The 17,863-nt window shown below is 41.1% G+C and overlaps 1 protein-coding gene across 2 annotated transcripts in view; it reads right to left on the bottom strand.

The window, feature by feature from the left end:
- The window catches only part of DLG3 (discs large MAGUK scaffold protein 3), a 533,344-nt gene that overhangs the window by 215,845 nt on the left and 299,636 nt on the right, over positions 1–17,863 (bottom strand). For both annotated transcript variants that reach the window (XM_040442126.1, XM_040442127.1), the window contains exon 5: positions 944–997. In XM_040442126.1, the coding sequence (XP_040298060.1) occupies positions 944–997 (54 nt within the window). The remainder of the gene's footprint in view (positions 1–943; positions 998–17,863) is intronic.

The following is a 17,863-nucleotide window of genomic DNA, read 5'->3' as shown; positions in this document are numbered from 1 at the left end:
GTGACACTCACAGGAGCCTTCTCAAACAGCTGACCAGTGGGGGTCCCGGGTGTCAGACCCACACCGATCAGATACTGATGACCCAGCCACAGTTTCAAACAGTTGAATAACTAATTTAAGGCCAAAACTGGCTTGGACCTTAAAGGGTTAAACCAAAACATGGAATAGTTCTGCCAATAATACACTCTGTGAACAAAGATTTGCCAAGTTATAGATTCATTGATTAATTTTTACGAATAATGTCGATGACATACACACAAACCTTTTACATATATATATATGTCTGTATATAGAGTGCAGCAACAATGACAAACAAGTGTTTAACTTTTAATGGGACAATCCTGAGTATTGACACTGCCCCACAAAGTCATAATTGAATGACTGTGCCATTTTCATTGCACTTAATAATACAGTTGGGAAATTGGGAAATGGGACCTCCTTGATCTCAATGTTAGTGGGGGCCCCATTTTTCTTTGTGCAAATGTCACTATTATTATGGTTTCTCTGATTTTGATTGATGAATTTGATATTGATGTCCTTCAATCTTCAAGATAGGTCATCAATATGTAATTGGATCGACTCCCGGCACCCCTGTCGATCAGCTGTTTGTAGAGGCTGCTAACACTGCGGCCTCCTCCCAGGCCTAGGAGTAGCTTAGTCCCATTCAAGAGAAAGGGCCTGAGCTGCAATACCAAGCAAATCCGCTATACAAGGTATGGTACTGTGCTTGGTAAGTCATCCCATGACCTCAACAAACAGCTGATCGGTGGGGGTGACAGGAATCGTACCCCTCAGGTCTGATAATGATGACCTATCCTGAGGATAGGCCACCAATATCAAAGTCTCGGACAACAACTTTAACAATAAGTTTACCTTCATGTTAGCTAGCATCTGGATGAAATAAGAATTAGCTTGTATGATATGATATTCTGATTTCACTCACCGAAGAACCTGGGTCCAGACAGTCTGTGTTCACCAGCATAGGTGCGGCACCAGCCTGTTGACAAAAAAAAACTGGATGTTGGACACATGCCACAAAATATAATGCAATACAGAGGAGATATCAATGACAAAGGTACGCAACGTTATTCCTGATCCTAAAAGACAGCCTGCATGTCATCCCCTGAAGACGCCGAGGGATGCAGGAACTAAGATTTTAGTTCAGGGATATAAGGCAGGGACCCCACAGTGGGAAATTCGATTTAGATAGTGTCAGACATAAAGACTCTTGCAGGCTTGGAGACTCGAGGGGTGGTCCATATCCCGCCCTGTGGAGTCCAATGTGAATACACACTATATAACAAATATTAGACAGTTCCCAAACCCTGATCTCCCTGAGGAATATTAAGTAGCGAGTTCCCAAGTAGTATATGTATTTTTTAAAGAGTGATTAATAAATACAAAAATTTTATGATTACTAGTCAGAGAGGTTGCAAAAGTTACGCTAAGGTCCGAGTGACCATTTAACCCTTCTGTATAATATATATAGCGTCGCAACCTCCTGAGGGATCCTTTTGTTTGTTATTAAAAATGGTTATCCATAATCTCCAGCTCTCCCCGACCATCTGCTGCTGATTGGCAGTTCTCTCCTAGAGAGAAAGGGAGAAAACTAGGTAGAAGTCTGTCAGTCATCAGCAGGTGGCAGGAGAGCAGGAATTCATGAATAACCAGGACTCTTCTCAGGTGGCCGGGACTCTTTTCCAGGCCCAGTCTGCAATGATTATAAAGCTGGTTCTCGGCAACCACTTGCTTTTAACTGATGTGTGACACACCGATGAAATCAGCATTTCTGTCACTACTTTATACTGCCCTCAGTACGGTCAGCATAAAGTTGATGACAAGTTCCCTTTAAGATCATAGTACCCATACAGAATTTCAGAAGTAGCACTGTGGTTGTGACTTTTATGCAACTTTAAACCAGTAGCCTTAGGCTACTTTCACACTAGCGTTCAGAGCGGATCCGTCTGTATTATAGTTTAGAAAAAATTCTAAGTCTGAAAGTAGTTCAGACGGATCCGTCCAGACTTTACATTGAAAGTCAATGGGGGACGGATCCGTTTAAAAATTGAGCTATATTGTGTCAACTTCAAACGGATCCGTCCCCATTGACTTACATTGTAATTCTGGACGAATCTGTTTGCCTCCGCACGGCCAGGCGGACACCCGAACGCTGCAAGCAGCGTTCGGGTGTCCGCCTGCTGAGCGGAGCGGAGGCTGAACGCTGCCAGACTGATGCATTCTAAGCGGATCCGCGTCCACTCAGAATGCATTAGGGCTGGACGGATCCGTTCGGGGCCGCTTGTGAGACCCTTCAAACGAAGCTCACAAGCGGAGCCCCAACGCTAGTGTGAAAGTAGCCTAAGGTTAACACTGTGCAATTTTGTAGCCAAAAAAAGAAGTGGTTACAAGGAGGGGATGTATTAAACTGTGCTGTCTGAGCCTAGTCTTAAAGTTGAATATAGTGGGGTCAGTTCTGTATTTTTACAAAAACAGGCTACGTGTATATGTGTGGAGGATAAAACACTATGCTTACTTTACTAATAATTTTACTCCCAATCTTAAAAGGCCTTTCCAAAAAGTCAAAAGTTAAAAAGGTGACTAATAAGCGTCATACACACGTTTCCTCTGTTTCTATGGAGATGCTCAGAGTAGTAGGGACTTGACTATATAGCACACAGTGACTACATAGCCTAGTGATACTTCACCAATCAATATAACTACAGAACCTATTTCAGGTTGTGTATTATTAACTTTGAAGGGCATATTTTGGTCCCATGTTTATATGTGCCCACATTGCTGAGAAAAATTTAGTTTTAATATACAGAGGATATAAAAAGTCTACACACCCCTGTTAAAATCTCAGGTTTCTGTGCTGTAAAAAAAAGTGAGACAAAGATAAATCATTTCAGAACTTTTTCCACCTTTGTACCACTCAATTAAAAAAAAAAACCTGAAATCTGTTAGGCAAAAAAAATAAAAATAATGTGGTTGCATAAGTGTGCAGACCCTCTTATAACTGGGGATGTAGCTGTGTTCAGAATTAAGTAATCACATTCAAAATCATGTTAAATAGGAGTCAGCATACACCTGCCATCATTTAAAGTGCCTCTGATTAACCCCAAATAAAGTTCAGCTGCTCTAGTTGGTCTTTCCTGAAATTTTCTTAGTCGCATCCCACAGCAAAAGCCAAGGTCCACAGAGAGCTTCCAAATCATCAGAGGGATCTCATTGTTAAAAGGTATCAGTCAGGAGAAGAGTACAAAAGAATTTCCAAGGCATTAGATATACCATGGAACACAGTGAAGACAGTCATCATCAAGTGAAGAAAATATGGCACAACAGTGACATTACCAAGAACTGGACGTCCCTCCAAAATTGATGAAAAGACAAGAAGAAAACTGGTCTAGGAGGCTACCAAGAGGCCTACAGCAACATTAAAGGAGCTGCAGGAATATCTGGCAAGTACTGGCTGTGTGGTACATGTGACAACAATCTCCCGTATTCTTCATATGTCTGGGCTATGGGGTAGAGTGGCAAGACGAAAGCCTTTTCTTACGAAGAAAAACATCCAAGCCAGGCTACATTTTGCAAAGATACATCTGAAGTCTCCCAAAAGCATGTGGGAAAAGGTGTTATGGTCTGATGAAACCAAGGTTGAACTTTTTGGCCATAATTCCAAAAGATATGTTTGGCGCAAAAACAACACTGCACATCACCAAAAGAACACCATACCCACAGTGAAGCATGGTGGTTGCAGCGTCATGATTTGGGGCTGTTTTTCTTCAGCTGGAACTGGGGCCTTAGTTAAGCTAGAGGGAATTATGAACAGTTCCAAATACCAGTCAATATTGGCACAAAACCTTCAGGCTTCTGCTAGAAAGCTGAACATGAAGAGGAGCTTCATCTTTCAGCATGACAACGACCCAAAGCATACATCCAAATCAACAAAGGAATGGCTTCACCAAAAGAAGATTAAAGTTTTGGAATGGGCCAGCCAGAGCCCAGACCTAAATCCGATTGAAAATCTGTGGGGTGATCTGAAGAGGGCTGTGCCCAGGAGATGCCCTCGCAATCTGACCGATTTGGAGTATTTTTGCACAGAAGAGTGGGCAAATCTTGCAAAGTCAAAATGTGCCATGCTGATAGACTCATACCCAAAAAGACTGAGTGCTGTAATAAAATCAAAAGGTGCTTCAACAAAGTATTAGTTTAAGGGTGTGCAAATGCAACCACATTATTTTATTTTTATATTTTTTCTTCCCTCTACCTAAAAGATTTGTTTGTTTTTCAATTGAGTTGTACAGTTTATAGGTCACATTAAAGGTGGAAAAAGTTCTGAAATCTTTGTCTCATTTTTTTACATCACAGAAACATGACATTTTAACAGGGGTGTGTAGACTTTTTATATACACTGTATGTAAATAAGCCTCTAGGTGCAACAGGGGTGTGTAGTCTTTTTATATCCACTGGGGTGTTGCTATTACACCTAGAGGCTTGGCTCTCTCTCTCTCTGCAACTGCCGCGCCCTCTCCACTTTGACTGACAGGGCCAGGCAGTGAAAATGTCCTTACACCATACCGATCAATTATAGTGCAGAGGGTGCTGTAGCTGCAGAAAGAGTTGAGACTTTAGACTGTTTTAGGGAACAGAGTCAGGACATCACAGGTAGTGTAATATTACATAATGATAGGACTTTGAGGCTACATGTACATGAAGCGTATTTGTATGCAGAAAATCTGCATGAAATCCGCATTAAAGGGCTTATGCGCACAAACATTTTTTTTTTCTGTGTCCATTCTGGGGTTTTTTGCAGCCTGAATGCAGAAACATTCACTTCAATAGGGCTGCAAAAAAAACTGAAATGACTCAGTGTGCATTCATAGTTAATACGGTTGAAAAAAGACATAAGTCCATCAAGTTCAACCAAGGGATGGGTGGGGACGCGAATCCCAGAAGGAAATGAGACTCAGCTTTCTACACATTTTCATAAGCATTAAAAGGGTTGTCTCATCATGGACAATGAGGGCATATCGCTAGGATATGTCCCCATTGTCTTATAGGTGCGGGTCCCACCGCTGGGACCTGCACCTATATTGAGAATGGGGCCCCGCAAGTGAAGGAAGGCACACTGCACATGTGCAGCCCCCCATCATTAATTTTTTATGGGGCTGGTAAAAATAGCCGAGCGCTGGCTCGGCTATTTCCGTCAGCCCTATAGAAATGAATGGGATCGGGGGCCGCGCATGCGTGGTACGCTCCCGCTCACTTCTATGGGGAGCCGGCTTGGTGGTGGCCGGACCGGAGTCCTCCACCAGCCACCACCTTGCGGGACTCCGTTCTCGATCCTAGCGATATGCCCCCATTGTGCATGATGAGACAACCCCTTTAATGTCATTTACTTTTAAGAATTCATCTAAACCCTTTTTAAAACTGTGACCACATCCTGAGGAAGTCTATTCCACAGATTCACAGTTCTTACAGTAAAGAAGTTTTGACGCTTCTGGAGACTGAAATTTTTTTTCTCCAGTCGGAGGCAGTGCCCTTTGTCTTTTGAGCACATTTTACATGGAACAGTTTTTCTCTATATTTCTTGCATGGCCCATTTATATATTTGTATAGGTTAATCATGTCCCCCCTTAGACGTCTCTTCTCAAGACTAAATAAATTCAATTCTTTTAATCTTTCTTCATAACTAAGACCCTCCATGCCCCTTATCAGCTTAGTCGCTCTCCTCTGTACTTTTTCCAGCTGTAGTGAGTCCTTTCTATGGACTGGTGCCCAGAACTGAACTGCATATTCCAGATGAGGCTGCACCAACGCTTTGTAAAGTGGTAGTATTACATCCCTGCCCCGAGAGTCCATGCCAATATCCTGGTGGCCTTAGAAGCAGCTGATTGACATTGTATGCTGTTATTGAATCTACCATCTAAAAGGACACCCAAATCCTTCTGTATAAGTGACTCTCGCAGTGTTACATCCCCTAGGACATATGAAGCACTGAGATTATTACTACCAAGATGCAGAACTTTACATTCATCCACATTGAACCTCATTTGCCAAGTTGATGCCCAATCACTCAGAGTGTTCAAGTCAGCTTGTATTTTATGGACATCTTCCATAGACTGCACAGTACTACACAGCTGAGTGTCATCCGCAAAAATAGAAATGGTGCTATTAAATAATAGAGGACCCAGCACTGAACCTTGGGGTACACCACTTATGTCACACACCATGTCCGTATGTCTGCATGTCCTATTATTGTCCGCATTACGGACAAGGATATAACTGTTCTATTAGGGGCTGGCCATTCCGTTCTACAAAATGCGGAATGCACACAGCTGGTATCCATGTTTTGCAAATCCGCAATTTGTGGATCGTAAAACACCCCGCGGTCGTGTGCATGAGCCCTAAATATGCACTATTTATTGTGGGTTTGCTGCATTTTTTTCTGCAGTTTTTATGTGGTTTTTGTTGTGGATTTTCTATTTGTGTAACAACCCCATTGAAGTCTATGAGGAAAACCATGACTCTTCATAAGGTGTGGAATCACAAATGACATGCTGTGGATTTTAAAATCTGCACGTCAGGTCAATTTCCACACGTAAAAAATAAGCAAAGTGTATATGATATTTGGCAAATTCACTTTGCTGGTGCTGTATTAGGTTCTACACGAAAATCCACTCAGAAAAACCTCCCGTAATTCCACATTGTGTGCAGTTACACTAATTGTCAACTAGAACAAACTAAAACAGCAAAAAGCCCCCTAACTCCAATCAAAGACCACTCCAAACTTTTACTAATTAAAAGAAACAAACACTGGGGATAGCAACCAAAGAAGTGAATCAAAACTAAACAAAAAGGAAAAATGCAAAAGGAGGGATTAAAAAGGAAAGATTAAAGTGGCCAAAGTAAAACCTTGACTAGAACTCAGTGGGTCCCTGAATTTATCACATCATGCGAATGAAGGATATGTAATAAATGTAATGATACTGCGCTCTGGGACTCTAAATATATTGAAATTAATGCAGGGGTGTCGTAGGTTAATACAATCCAGCACATGAATATACACTATTGTACAAGTCTCTATCTGGCTTTGCCAGTGTACCTGCAGTGTAGACTCCTGTTTGTATGCTGATCCTCCTGCTTGTGCTCTGATATTTGGTGCGATGGTTCGTCTTCATGAAGTCAGGGATTGCCGATTAAATGATTATTACTCGCCGAATCATCGATGCTGAAGTCCGGGGAATAAGGCAGTCCAGGTATCGTGTAGGTCAGCGTGCAGCTTCACGCCCCGGCCGGTGACGCGATGCTAAAGCCGGTAGAGGTTGGACAAATTTTTTAGCGCTCACTAGGAGCAATGAGTGACGTCACTACCGCGGTCATCAATGACCACAGGTGCCAGGTATCTCTTCTCCAACGTGTTTCGAACAGACGTCTGTTCGAAACGCGTTGGTGAAGAGATACCTGGCACCTGTGGTCATTGATGACCGCGGTAGTGACGTCACTCATTGCTCCTAGTGAGCGCTAAAAAATTTGTCTAACCTCTACCGGCTTTAGCATCGCGTCACCGGCCGGGGCGTGAAGCTGCACGCTGACCTACACGATACCTGGACTGCCTTATTCCCCGGACTTCAGCATCGATGATTCGGCGAGTAATAATCCTTTAATCGGCAATCCCTGACTTCAGGAAGACGAACCATTGCACCAAATATCAGAGCACAAGCAGGAGGATCAGCATACAAACAGGAGTCTACACTGCAGGTACACTGGCAAAGCCAGATAGAGACTTGAACAATAGTGTATATTCATGTGCTGGATTGTATTAACCTACGACACCCCTGCATTAATTTAAATATATTTAGAGTCCCAGAGCGCAGTATCATTACATTTATTACAGTGCTTTCTTCTATGCGGAAGACTTTGCGGTTCTGCTGCGATACCGCTGCCACCACTTAGTGCATCCATGGAGCGCCTTTGAAGCGTTTTTTGAATGAAGGATATGGTAGCTGTGGAATCGTTTTTTTGTGGGACAACCCCTTTAACTAAAACAGGGGTGAAGTTGATAAAAAAAAGAGGCGAAAGGAGATTAGCAATAAGGTGAGAGACAGTAGTTACCTAACCTTAGCTAGGTGGACCTGTTGATCCAGGGATCCCTGCAAGTCTTTCCAGTGGAATTAGGTTTTAACAAAGGCAATGGATGTGCCATTGAGAGATAAGTTAAGGTTCACCATATGCTTTAAACCAACCCAGGCAAGATTTGCACAAGCATATGACACAACCTAATTCCAAACAATGGGTTAAAGTCAATTGTTTGACCATATAAGGCAATTTTATCAATTTCCTGTAATGCGTAAGAATTGTGGTAAAATTTGCAGTATCTGAATGTATCTAAATTGTAATGAACATGGAAGAGTGGAGCACTGATGCAGCATTTCAATTTATGCTGCAGATTTAAACTGTGGATTGTACCCTTTGCAATATGAAATCTGCGGCATATTGGCTGCAGATCAATTGCAAAATCCTCATAGGATGTCCCATGTGGATCTACCCTAAAGGGAGGCTCCTGTTTTATATGGATTAGACCTCAGGCAAAACAGTGTGCAGGAGGTTGTATGGTGTAAGACATAGTATGGAGGCACAGGGACTATGCTTGCAGCAGTTTGGTTCTTTGCTGGCACATTATGTTGGAGGTATTGCCCTTCAGAAGAATGGTGTATGGGGAGAATACCCTCTTAATACAACATGCCATGTCATAATTAGTTTATTTTATTTTTAATGGCAACATTTTGGGGCACATGTAACGTAGTGAAAAAGTTTATCAAATTTTTTTTTTGGGGGGGGGGGGTGGCAGTTCTGCAGTTTATTTGCTTCATTCTTTCTAATCCACAGTATGAAGATGAGGGATTACTATTGCGATCGCTCATTCTCATAGAGCCGCATCGTTTCTGGGCAGCTGATCGCTGTTTACACAGCACGATCTGTTGCACGATCAGCACGAACGACAGGATCACCCGGCAGCACCTTTACACTGGAAATTTTGTTGGGAACGAGCGTTCACAGGAATGTTCGTTCCTGATAATCTGCCCAATTATTGCAAGGTGTAAATCCACCTTTAGGCCTTATTCAATGTGTTTGGTCAGTGATTTCCATTAGTGATTGTGAGCCAAACCAGGGGCAGGTCTAAACAAAGAACAGGTGCAAGTCTTTCCATGTCTTTTCCATTACCTTATCTTTATGTAGCCTCCATTCCTGATGGAAATCACTGGCCGAACACTGACATGTAAATAAGGCCTTAGTCACAATAAAACTAAATTGAGCATTTCATTTTGTGTTGCTATATTCTGAAAGATATAGGATTTTCATTTTTCCACTGACTGAGCTTGTTTATTTCAGAATATTAGGCTACTTTCACACTCGTGTTTTGGCTTTCCGTTTGTGAGATCCAATGTTGAAGCGGGCCAGCTAGGACCTGTCCTAGGTTGCTAGTTTAGCTTATATGTGTATACAGCTAGACCTGCCAATAGCCTTAATACAGTTCCTATGTTTATGTGTTAAAGACAAAAGCAGAGTTATTTACTGTGATATCATGTTTTGGATGTCATATAACTGTTATATTTTGTGTTCACAGAAGCAGAAAAAGATAATATGCCTTTAAGATTCATTTTGTAATGTAAGGTAAGCTCAGTGACACAGCAGAAACAACAGAAAGCATAGTGTTAATCTGTTGTTGCTGAGCAATAGTCTAGACCAATCAAAGTCAGCTTCTCACACAGCAAGAGTGTTCACCAATCACAGCCAGCCTCACACACAGCTTGTGTGGGTGAATTCCCCTAGCAGGAGCTGCTGGAATCATTACTCACCAGAGAGAGGAGCTGAACAGACACACAGTTCCAGTCAGAGTCCAGTTTTATGGGAACAAGAGGCCAAAATAGGTATTTAGAACAGTTATATAATGTTTCTTAGTGTTGATCACGAATATTCGAATTTCGAATTTTTATCGCTAATATAGGTACTTCGAAAATTCGCGAATATTTCAAATATAGTGATATATATTCGGAATTTTGAATATTCGATTTTTTTTTTAATCAGTACGCATGATCCCTCTCTGCTTCTAGCTTGTGGGCCAATGAGAAGGCTACAGTATATTTGACTTTAGGAGTATTGTTGTTTGCGAATTTTCGTAATGCAAATTTTTCAACTATTAGACAAAGAAGATTATAGCACTATATTAGCTAAATTGCTCTATATTATTTTTTTTTCGAATATTCGCTATATTGCTATATATTCTTGTTTTAGAATATTACGAATATTCGAAAAAACAAAGTTATAGCAATATAGCGAATATTCGAAAAAAACGAATATAGAGCAATTTAGCTAATATAGTGCTATAATCTTCTTTTTTAATAGTTGTAATTTTTTTCCAATCTGAACTTCAGATGAGAAAAAAATTACAACTATTAGACAAAGAAGATTATAGCACTATATTAGCTAAATTGCTCTATATTCGTTTTTTTTTTTGAATATTCGCTATATTGCTATATATTCTTGTTTTAGAACATTACGAATATTCAAAAAAACGAAGTTATATCAATATAGCGAATATTCAAAAAAAAAAAGAATATAGAGCAATTTAGCTAAAATAGTGCTATAATCTTTTTTTTTAATAGTTGTAATTTTTTTAGACTTACAACTATTAGACAAAGATGATTATAGCACTATATTAGCTAAATTGCTCTATATTCATATTTTTTTCGAATATTCACTATATTGCTATATATTCTTGTTTTAGAATATTACAAATATTCGAAAAAACAAAGTTATAGCAATATAGCGAATATTCAAAAAAAAAAAAAAACTAATATAGAGCAATTTAGCTATTATAGTGCTATAATTTTCTTTGTCTAATAGTTGTAAGTTGAAAAATTAGCAATAAAAATTTGCATATTACACGATTACCTTGCCGATTTTTCGAGTAAAAAAATCGTTGAATATAGCGAATATTCGAATTTGCGAATATTCGACGAATATTCTGCAAAATATTCGCAAAATATCGCGAATTCGAATATGACCCCTGCCGCTCATCACTAATGTTTATATTGTTAATATTGTGATTAGAACTGTATACTGAACCAGTTATATATGTGTTTACTTACAGTTCCACCAAATACAAATTACAAGCTACAAATGGGAAGCATACAAACCAGATTCCATACAAATACAAACTGCGAACTGCTCATACCAGATCATAAGCAATTGCATACTGCAAACTGCAAACCAAGTTGAGCAAGCAGAACTATTAGTTAGACCTCAGATATACCTCTCAGCGAGATCTTAAAGTGCTTAAATAACTTAAAGTGACAGTACAGATACTCAAGAGAGAAATATATCCACCATTTTATGTTGAATGACAAGATTGAACAGTTGAACTACCATCTTAATCATACCACCATTTTGTGATATCTTTTCAACACGTGTTATGTACATGGACTATCTGCTGCGGAGACGGCAGTGTTATATGAAGAAAAGTTGAAGTTAATAAAGAAGTTATTTCAAGCATTTGGTGTGCTCTTTAAACCTACTGTTTCCATAGAACGGCGCTAGAGGAATTACAGAGTAATAGACAGTCTGGTTAGACTAAAAGTCAGAGATACCAAAATTCTTCTAATGCCACAGCGCAAAAGGCACTTCATAGTGCTGCGCCTGCCACAGTGGAACTATTGCCCTCAGAGGGCAAAGCGGTAGTACTCCTCAACTTGCACAGTAAAGAGAGCATTAGAGCAGCAGACCACCAGTATATCCCGCCACACAGCAACTGTTCCCTGAGTGAGCAAGCAAAGACATCTCAGCGGAGCTACCATAAAGGCCATAGAACATAAGCATTAGTCAAACTGTAGACGACTCCTAAAGTGGCAGAACGGCAAAGGCAAAATAGTCAGAGAAAGAGCGCCAACCCTACTGCGATCTCTAAAGAGAGAAAGAGACACATGGTGGGAGGCCAAAGTCCAGAGCTAGAGTGCCTGCACCGCTAGCCAGCTAGCTACCCGCCACTAGGCTCAAAGCCTGCAGCAGCGTATCCAAGCCAGCGCATCGCAAGTCAGCACAAAGCATCGCAAGTCTGCACAGAGCATGGCAAGTCATCACAGAGCATCCCATCATATCAAGAAAAAACACGTCTCCCTTAAGATTGACATTTGTTCCTGCTCTTCAGAATAAGGTCAGAGCTTTCCTTTTATTACTTAACATTGCATATAGGCTTTGGCATAAAGAGACATTTTTTGTGTTCAGAAATAAGAGACTTTAAATAAAAATAAAGAACAGTCTGTAGTATACGAACTCTAAAGCATTTAAAGTGAAAGTCATTTATTGCCTGTATTTATCACTGTTGTATTTAAAGTGACAGTCTTTTATTTCTGCATTTGTCAGTATTGCATTTAAAGTGAAAGGACTGTTAATATTCATATTGATTGTAGTATTGCATTTAATGTAAAATGTCTGAAACTAGTATTACCATGTCACTGTTAGAGGATACAAAGATAGATAGAGTAGAGGGGGAAGAGCAAGGGAACCTGTCTGAGGTAGAAGAGTCTGACGCAGCATTAGTCATGCCTCAAGCAAATGTAGCCCAAGCAGATGAACTAAGATGCGTTCATCACTTGCCAGAAAACCGACCCCAAAGATGCTGGAAAATTTGGAGCAAGAAGCAGCACTGAAAGGAAAAAAGTTTGCCAGAATGTATGATAAATGGAAATGATACATTAAAGACATTCGTAAAAAGCTAAAGCAAGAAAGTATAAAAGGGAACTTGAGTGATATGGTAGAGACGGTAGAAGAATCTGAATCAGAGCTTATGGCAGCATATGTCAACCTGCGGTCATTTACGACACCTTCCCAGGATATTGTAAGGAACATGGACACATGTACTGCGGTCACTAAAGATTTGGTAAAGCTCATGAGAGAACTATCATCTGCAGAAAACTATGATGAAGTTAAAGCAAGAAATAGAATGAATGAGCTAGGTGCCCAAGAATTGGTATCAGAAAACTCATGGCCACTAGCTAAAATGAAGGGGTGAATCTCCCAGACATAATTTGTCTTGTTTTATTAAGATATATTATTTATTGGATCCGTAAATCTAGCCATCATTCTGATTATGACCTAGAGGAGGTTATTTGTTCCCTCTGCGACCCGTGTACACTACTTCATACTATATTGAGATTCCATACTTTTTTGCCGCCTGGAAGACTCTGCAGTGACTCCTCCATGTGTCCTAGATGGTCTCTAAGTATCTCCCACTATGCTGAATTTGACCAGTGACAGACCAACAAACTCTTCCAAGAGTGAAGTGATAAGGGGATTCTTACAGTTCAACACATGTTGCCTAATTTAGACCCTAGGTGGTTAAGCTGCCATTCAGATCACTGAACCAATGTTAGGTCATTTTGTAGCAGTGGAAATGTTTTTTTTTTGTATCAAGTTACTTTTAATGGCAAGGAATGACTTTGAAATTAACTGCAATTCATCAGATTACTCTTCATAACAATCTAGAGTTAATGCAAATTGCCACCATATAAGTAGAGATGTCCCGAATAGTTCGCCGGCAAATAGTTCCCGGCGAACATAGCTTGTTCGCGTTCGCCGGGTCAATGACATCAGTGAGGGCGAGGAACGGGAAATGAGTAGCTCGGCATCCAACCTTGTACAAATGGGGTCTTTCATGCTGTCATGTCTGTTGAGGGACCCTCGTATAAAAAGGATGAAGGAGAACGACCTGTACTGGGTGGCCATGCTACTAGACCGCCGGTATAAGCAGAAAGTGGCGGAAATGTTAACAAATTACCGAAAGTCAGAAAGGATGCAGCAGTTCAAAACAAAACTAAAAAATATGCTTTACACAGCTTATAAGGGGGATGTCACAGCACAACGGGAATCTAACAGGGGAAGAGGTGAAAGTAATCCTCCTCCTACCACGACCACGGCGGCAAGGACAGTACGCTTTACAGATGTGTTGTTGATGGAGGACATGCAGAGCTTTTTTAGTCCTACACATCGCCACAGTCCTTCGGGATCCAGCCTTAGAGAACGACTCGACCGACAGGTAGCAGACTACCTTGCCTTAACTGCAGATATCGACACTCTGAGGAGCGATGAACCCCTTGACTACTGGGTGTGCAGGCTTGACCTGTGGCCTGAGCTATCCCAGTTTTCAATAGAACTTCTGGCCTGCCCCGCTTCAAGTGTCCTGTCAGAAAGGACCTTCAGTGCAGCAGGAGGCATTGTCACTGACAAAAGAAGTCGCCTCGGTCAAAAAAGTGTTGATTACCTCACCTTCATTAAGATGAATGAGGCATGGGTCCCGAAGGGATACGTTTGACTAACAAAAGGCCTGATGACATGCCTTGGCCTCAAAATGGTCCCCACGCTGCTGTATTTAATGTCTGCATACCGGATGACTTTCGTGAATTCTCCGCCACCAACTAGGGTTCAAACCGCAATATTTTAGTCACCTTTCTGCCTTGAAAACATCAATTTTTCCGGCCGCTGCTACAACAGCGGCTGCAACAATAACATTATTTTTCAGGCATGTGTACATGCTTAATTTTTCTGGCCTCTGGTGCTGCACTGTGGCTGCAAAAACAAAAAAAAAAGGCACATACAAGTGTCAATTCCCCTTCGTGATCGTTACCTTGTTGTGGTGAAGGGGCTTGCGTATCACAATGAAGCGATCATCACCTCTATGAGTGTGTTGGCAATGTTGCCACACCCCAGATGATAAGGCCGTTGCTTCATTATGATCAGACCAAAAGCGATCGGCTGGATAATTTTTCATAGAAAAAACATACATTTTTTTATTTTATTTTTTAAGTTGTATGGGTGGGTTTTTAATACATAAAATAAAAAAATCATAATAAAGTCTCTTAATAGTTTATTAGAAATAATGCAGACAATTTAAAAAATCCCCATCAATTCCAATACAAAGCAAGCACATAGCTCAGAACTAAATTATTGCAGGATGTCGTAATGGTTCGTTAATTCGACAATGGTTAATAAATTTGACACACGTCCCTGGATAGGGAACGTAACAGGGATTAAACTGATAGGAATAGTACTAGTTAAGACACCACTCATATAGGGTGTAACAGCACATTGCTCCGTGCACGCGCAGTGCCCCAACTTGGGAGTAAGCGGACCGACCAAGCTGCTTTTTCCATCTCCCGGTTCCTAAAATCAATTCAGTTTGGTGTATCAGAGTTTGGTCTGTCACTGTGAAGGCAGTCGAAGGTACCCGGCCTAAATTTTTTTTCACAAAAGGCAATCCCTGATATGGGACATAACAGGGATTAAACTGGTGAGAATAGTACTACAGAAAATACCACTCATATCGGGTGTGACAGTAAATTGCACGGCGCAGACGCAGTGACCGTGGTGTGGATTCAAACAAAGGGAAGGGAGCCAACGTTTTTTTAACCATCTCCCCGTTCAAAAAATCAATTTAATAAATGGACCCCAGATTGGGGACATAACAGGGATTAAACTGATGAGAATAGTACTACAGAAAATACCACTCATATCGGGTGTGACAGTAAATTGCACGGCGCAGACGCAGTGACCGTGGATTCAAACAAAGGTGAGGGAGCCAGCGTTTTTTTAACCATCTCCCCGTTCGAAAAATCTATTTAATAAATGGACCCCAGATTGGGGACGTAACAGTGATTAAACTGATGAGAATAGTACTACAGAAAATACCCCTCATATCGGGTGTGACAGTAAATTGCATGGCGCAGACGCAGTGACCGTGGATTCAAACAAAGGGGAGGGAGCCAGCGTTTTTTTAACCATCTCCCCGTTCGAAAAATCCATTTAATAAATGGATCCCAGATTGGGGACCATACAGGGATTAAACTGATGAGAATAGTACTACAGAAAATACCACTCACGGGTATGACAATAAATTGCACGGCGCACACGCAGTGACCGTGGCGTGGATTCAAACAAAGGGGAGGGAGCCAGCGTTTTTTTAACCATCTCCCCGTTCGAAAAATCAATTTAATAAATGGACCCCAGATTGGGGACGTAACAGGGATTAAACTGATGAGAAGAGAGAACTATAGAAAATACCAACTCATATCGGGTGTGACAGTAAATTGCACGGCGCAGACGCAGTGACCGTGGCGTGGATTCAAACAAAGGGGAGGGAGCCAGCGTTTTTTTAACCATTTCCCCGTTCGAAAAATCAATTTAATAAATGGATCCCAGATTGGGGACCATACAGGGATTAAACTGATGAGAATAGTACTACAGAAAATACCACTCACGGGTGTGACAGTAAATTGCACGGTGCAGACGCAGTGACCGTGGAGTGGATTCAAACAAAGGGGAGGGAACCAGCGTTTTTTTAACCATCTCCCCGTTCGAAAAATCAATAAAAAAAATGGACCCCAGATTGGGGACATAACAGGGATTAAACTGATGAGAAGAGAGAACTACAGAAAATACCACTCATATCGGGTGTGACAGTAAATTGCACGGCGCAGACGCAGTGACCGTGGCGTGGATTCAAACAAAGGGGAGGGAGCCAGCGTTTTTTTAACCATCTCCCCGTTCAAAAAATCAATTAAATTCACCTTTCGAGGACCCTTGGTGTTGTACGTGGCTGGGTGGAGGAAGAAACCTTTAATGACATCAACGGGACATGGCTAGCTTGGGATCCAACCTTGTGCAAATGGGAAGTTTGTGGTTGGGCAAATGGACTGTTTGCGGTTGTTTGCAGTGCATTAAAAGGGGAGTTTGGTCTGTCAATGTCTGTGAAGCGGGCGTAACCCTTACACTACCTGATCGATACAACATCATACCTGATCGTATACACACACTGGATGTTTTAAACCACGTTGTTCAAAAAAAAATTGGATTGTTAGGTGATTTATGCCCTTTATGGATTAAAATCCAACTCTGCGTCAACTATGTAATTTTCCATGGGAGTTTTGCCATGGATCCCGCTCCGGCATGCCACAGTCCAGGTGTCCCCTTGAAACAACTTTGAAACAACACCATCACTACTGTGGCTAGAAAGAGTCCCTGTGGGTTTTAAAATTCGCCTGCCTATTGAAGTCTATGGCGGTTCGCCCGTTCGCGAACATTTGCAGAAATTCGCGTTCGCCGTTCGCGAATGGAAAATTTTATGTTCGCGACATCTCTACATATAAGGTGAAGCAGCAACTTTGTGGAAACCAAAATTTATGTTGGTCTCAAAGCTTTTGTCTTTGACAGTATATATTTTTTAGACATTTGAACTTTTTTGTTACATGTACACTGAGGGACTGACTATGTATGAGTAAATAAATCTAACAGGATTCCTATTAGGCCCTACCTCTGAGGTAGTGTCGACAAACAGAGTCTCCTTCCTCTCTCTAACCACTTAAGCCCCTTTTCCCCTGCATTTAACTGAATCGTCTTTTCACAACTCTACCCTGTTTTTTGTTTGCCACTAGGCCAGGGATGGCCAACCTGAGGCGTTTTTTTGATACTTGATCTGAGGAGGTTCAAATGAGCCAAGTCGGTACTATGAAGTCATATGAACAAATTGCTGACTAGTGATTGATCTAAGAGAACTTTCATTACACTGATAGTGGTTATAGGTGAGGAAAGTGGAAAACAAACTACCTGGTACCAAAACACAGTAGAGTAGAGTAGGGTAGATTTAGTATGAATCGGACAAAATATAATAATTGCACACCAAATTGAATGCCATATGATGGTGTCACTCTCTAGAAGCATTTAGGTAACATAAATATAGTGCAAATAAGCACAGAATGGAATGGGTTATGAAAGATGCATATGGAGGCTAAATGTATTTATTTATGTCTGG

The sequence above is a fragment of the Bufo bufo genome, chromosome 8, assembly GCF_905171765.1.
Source record: "Bufo bufo chromosome 8, aBufBuf1.1, whole genome shotgun sequence".
Taxonomy (NCBI): Eukaryota; Metazoa; Chordata; class Amphibia; order Anura; family Bufonidae; genus Bufo; species Bufo bufo.
This window is presented reverse-complemented; position numbering and strand designations above follow the sequence as displayed.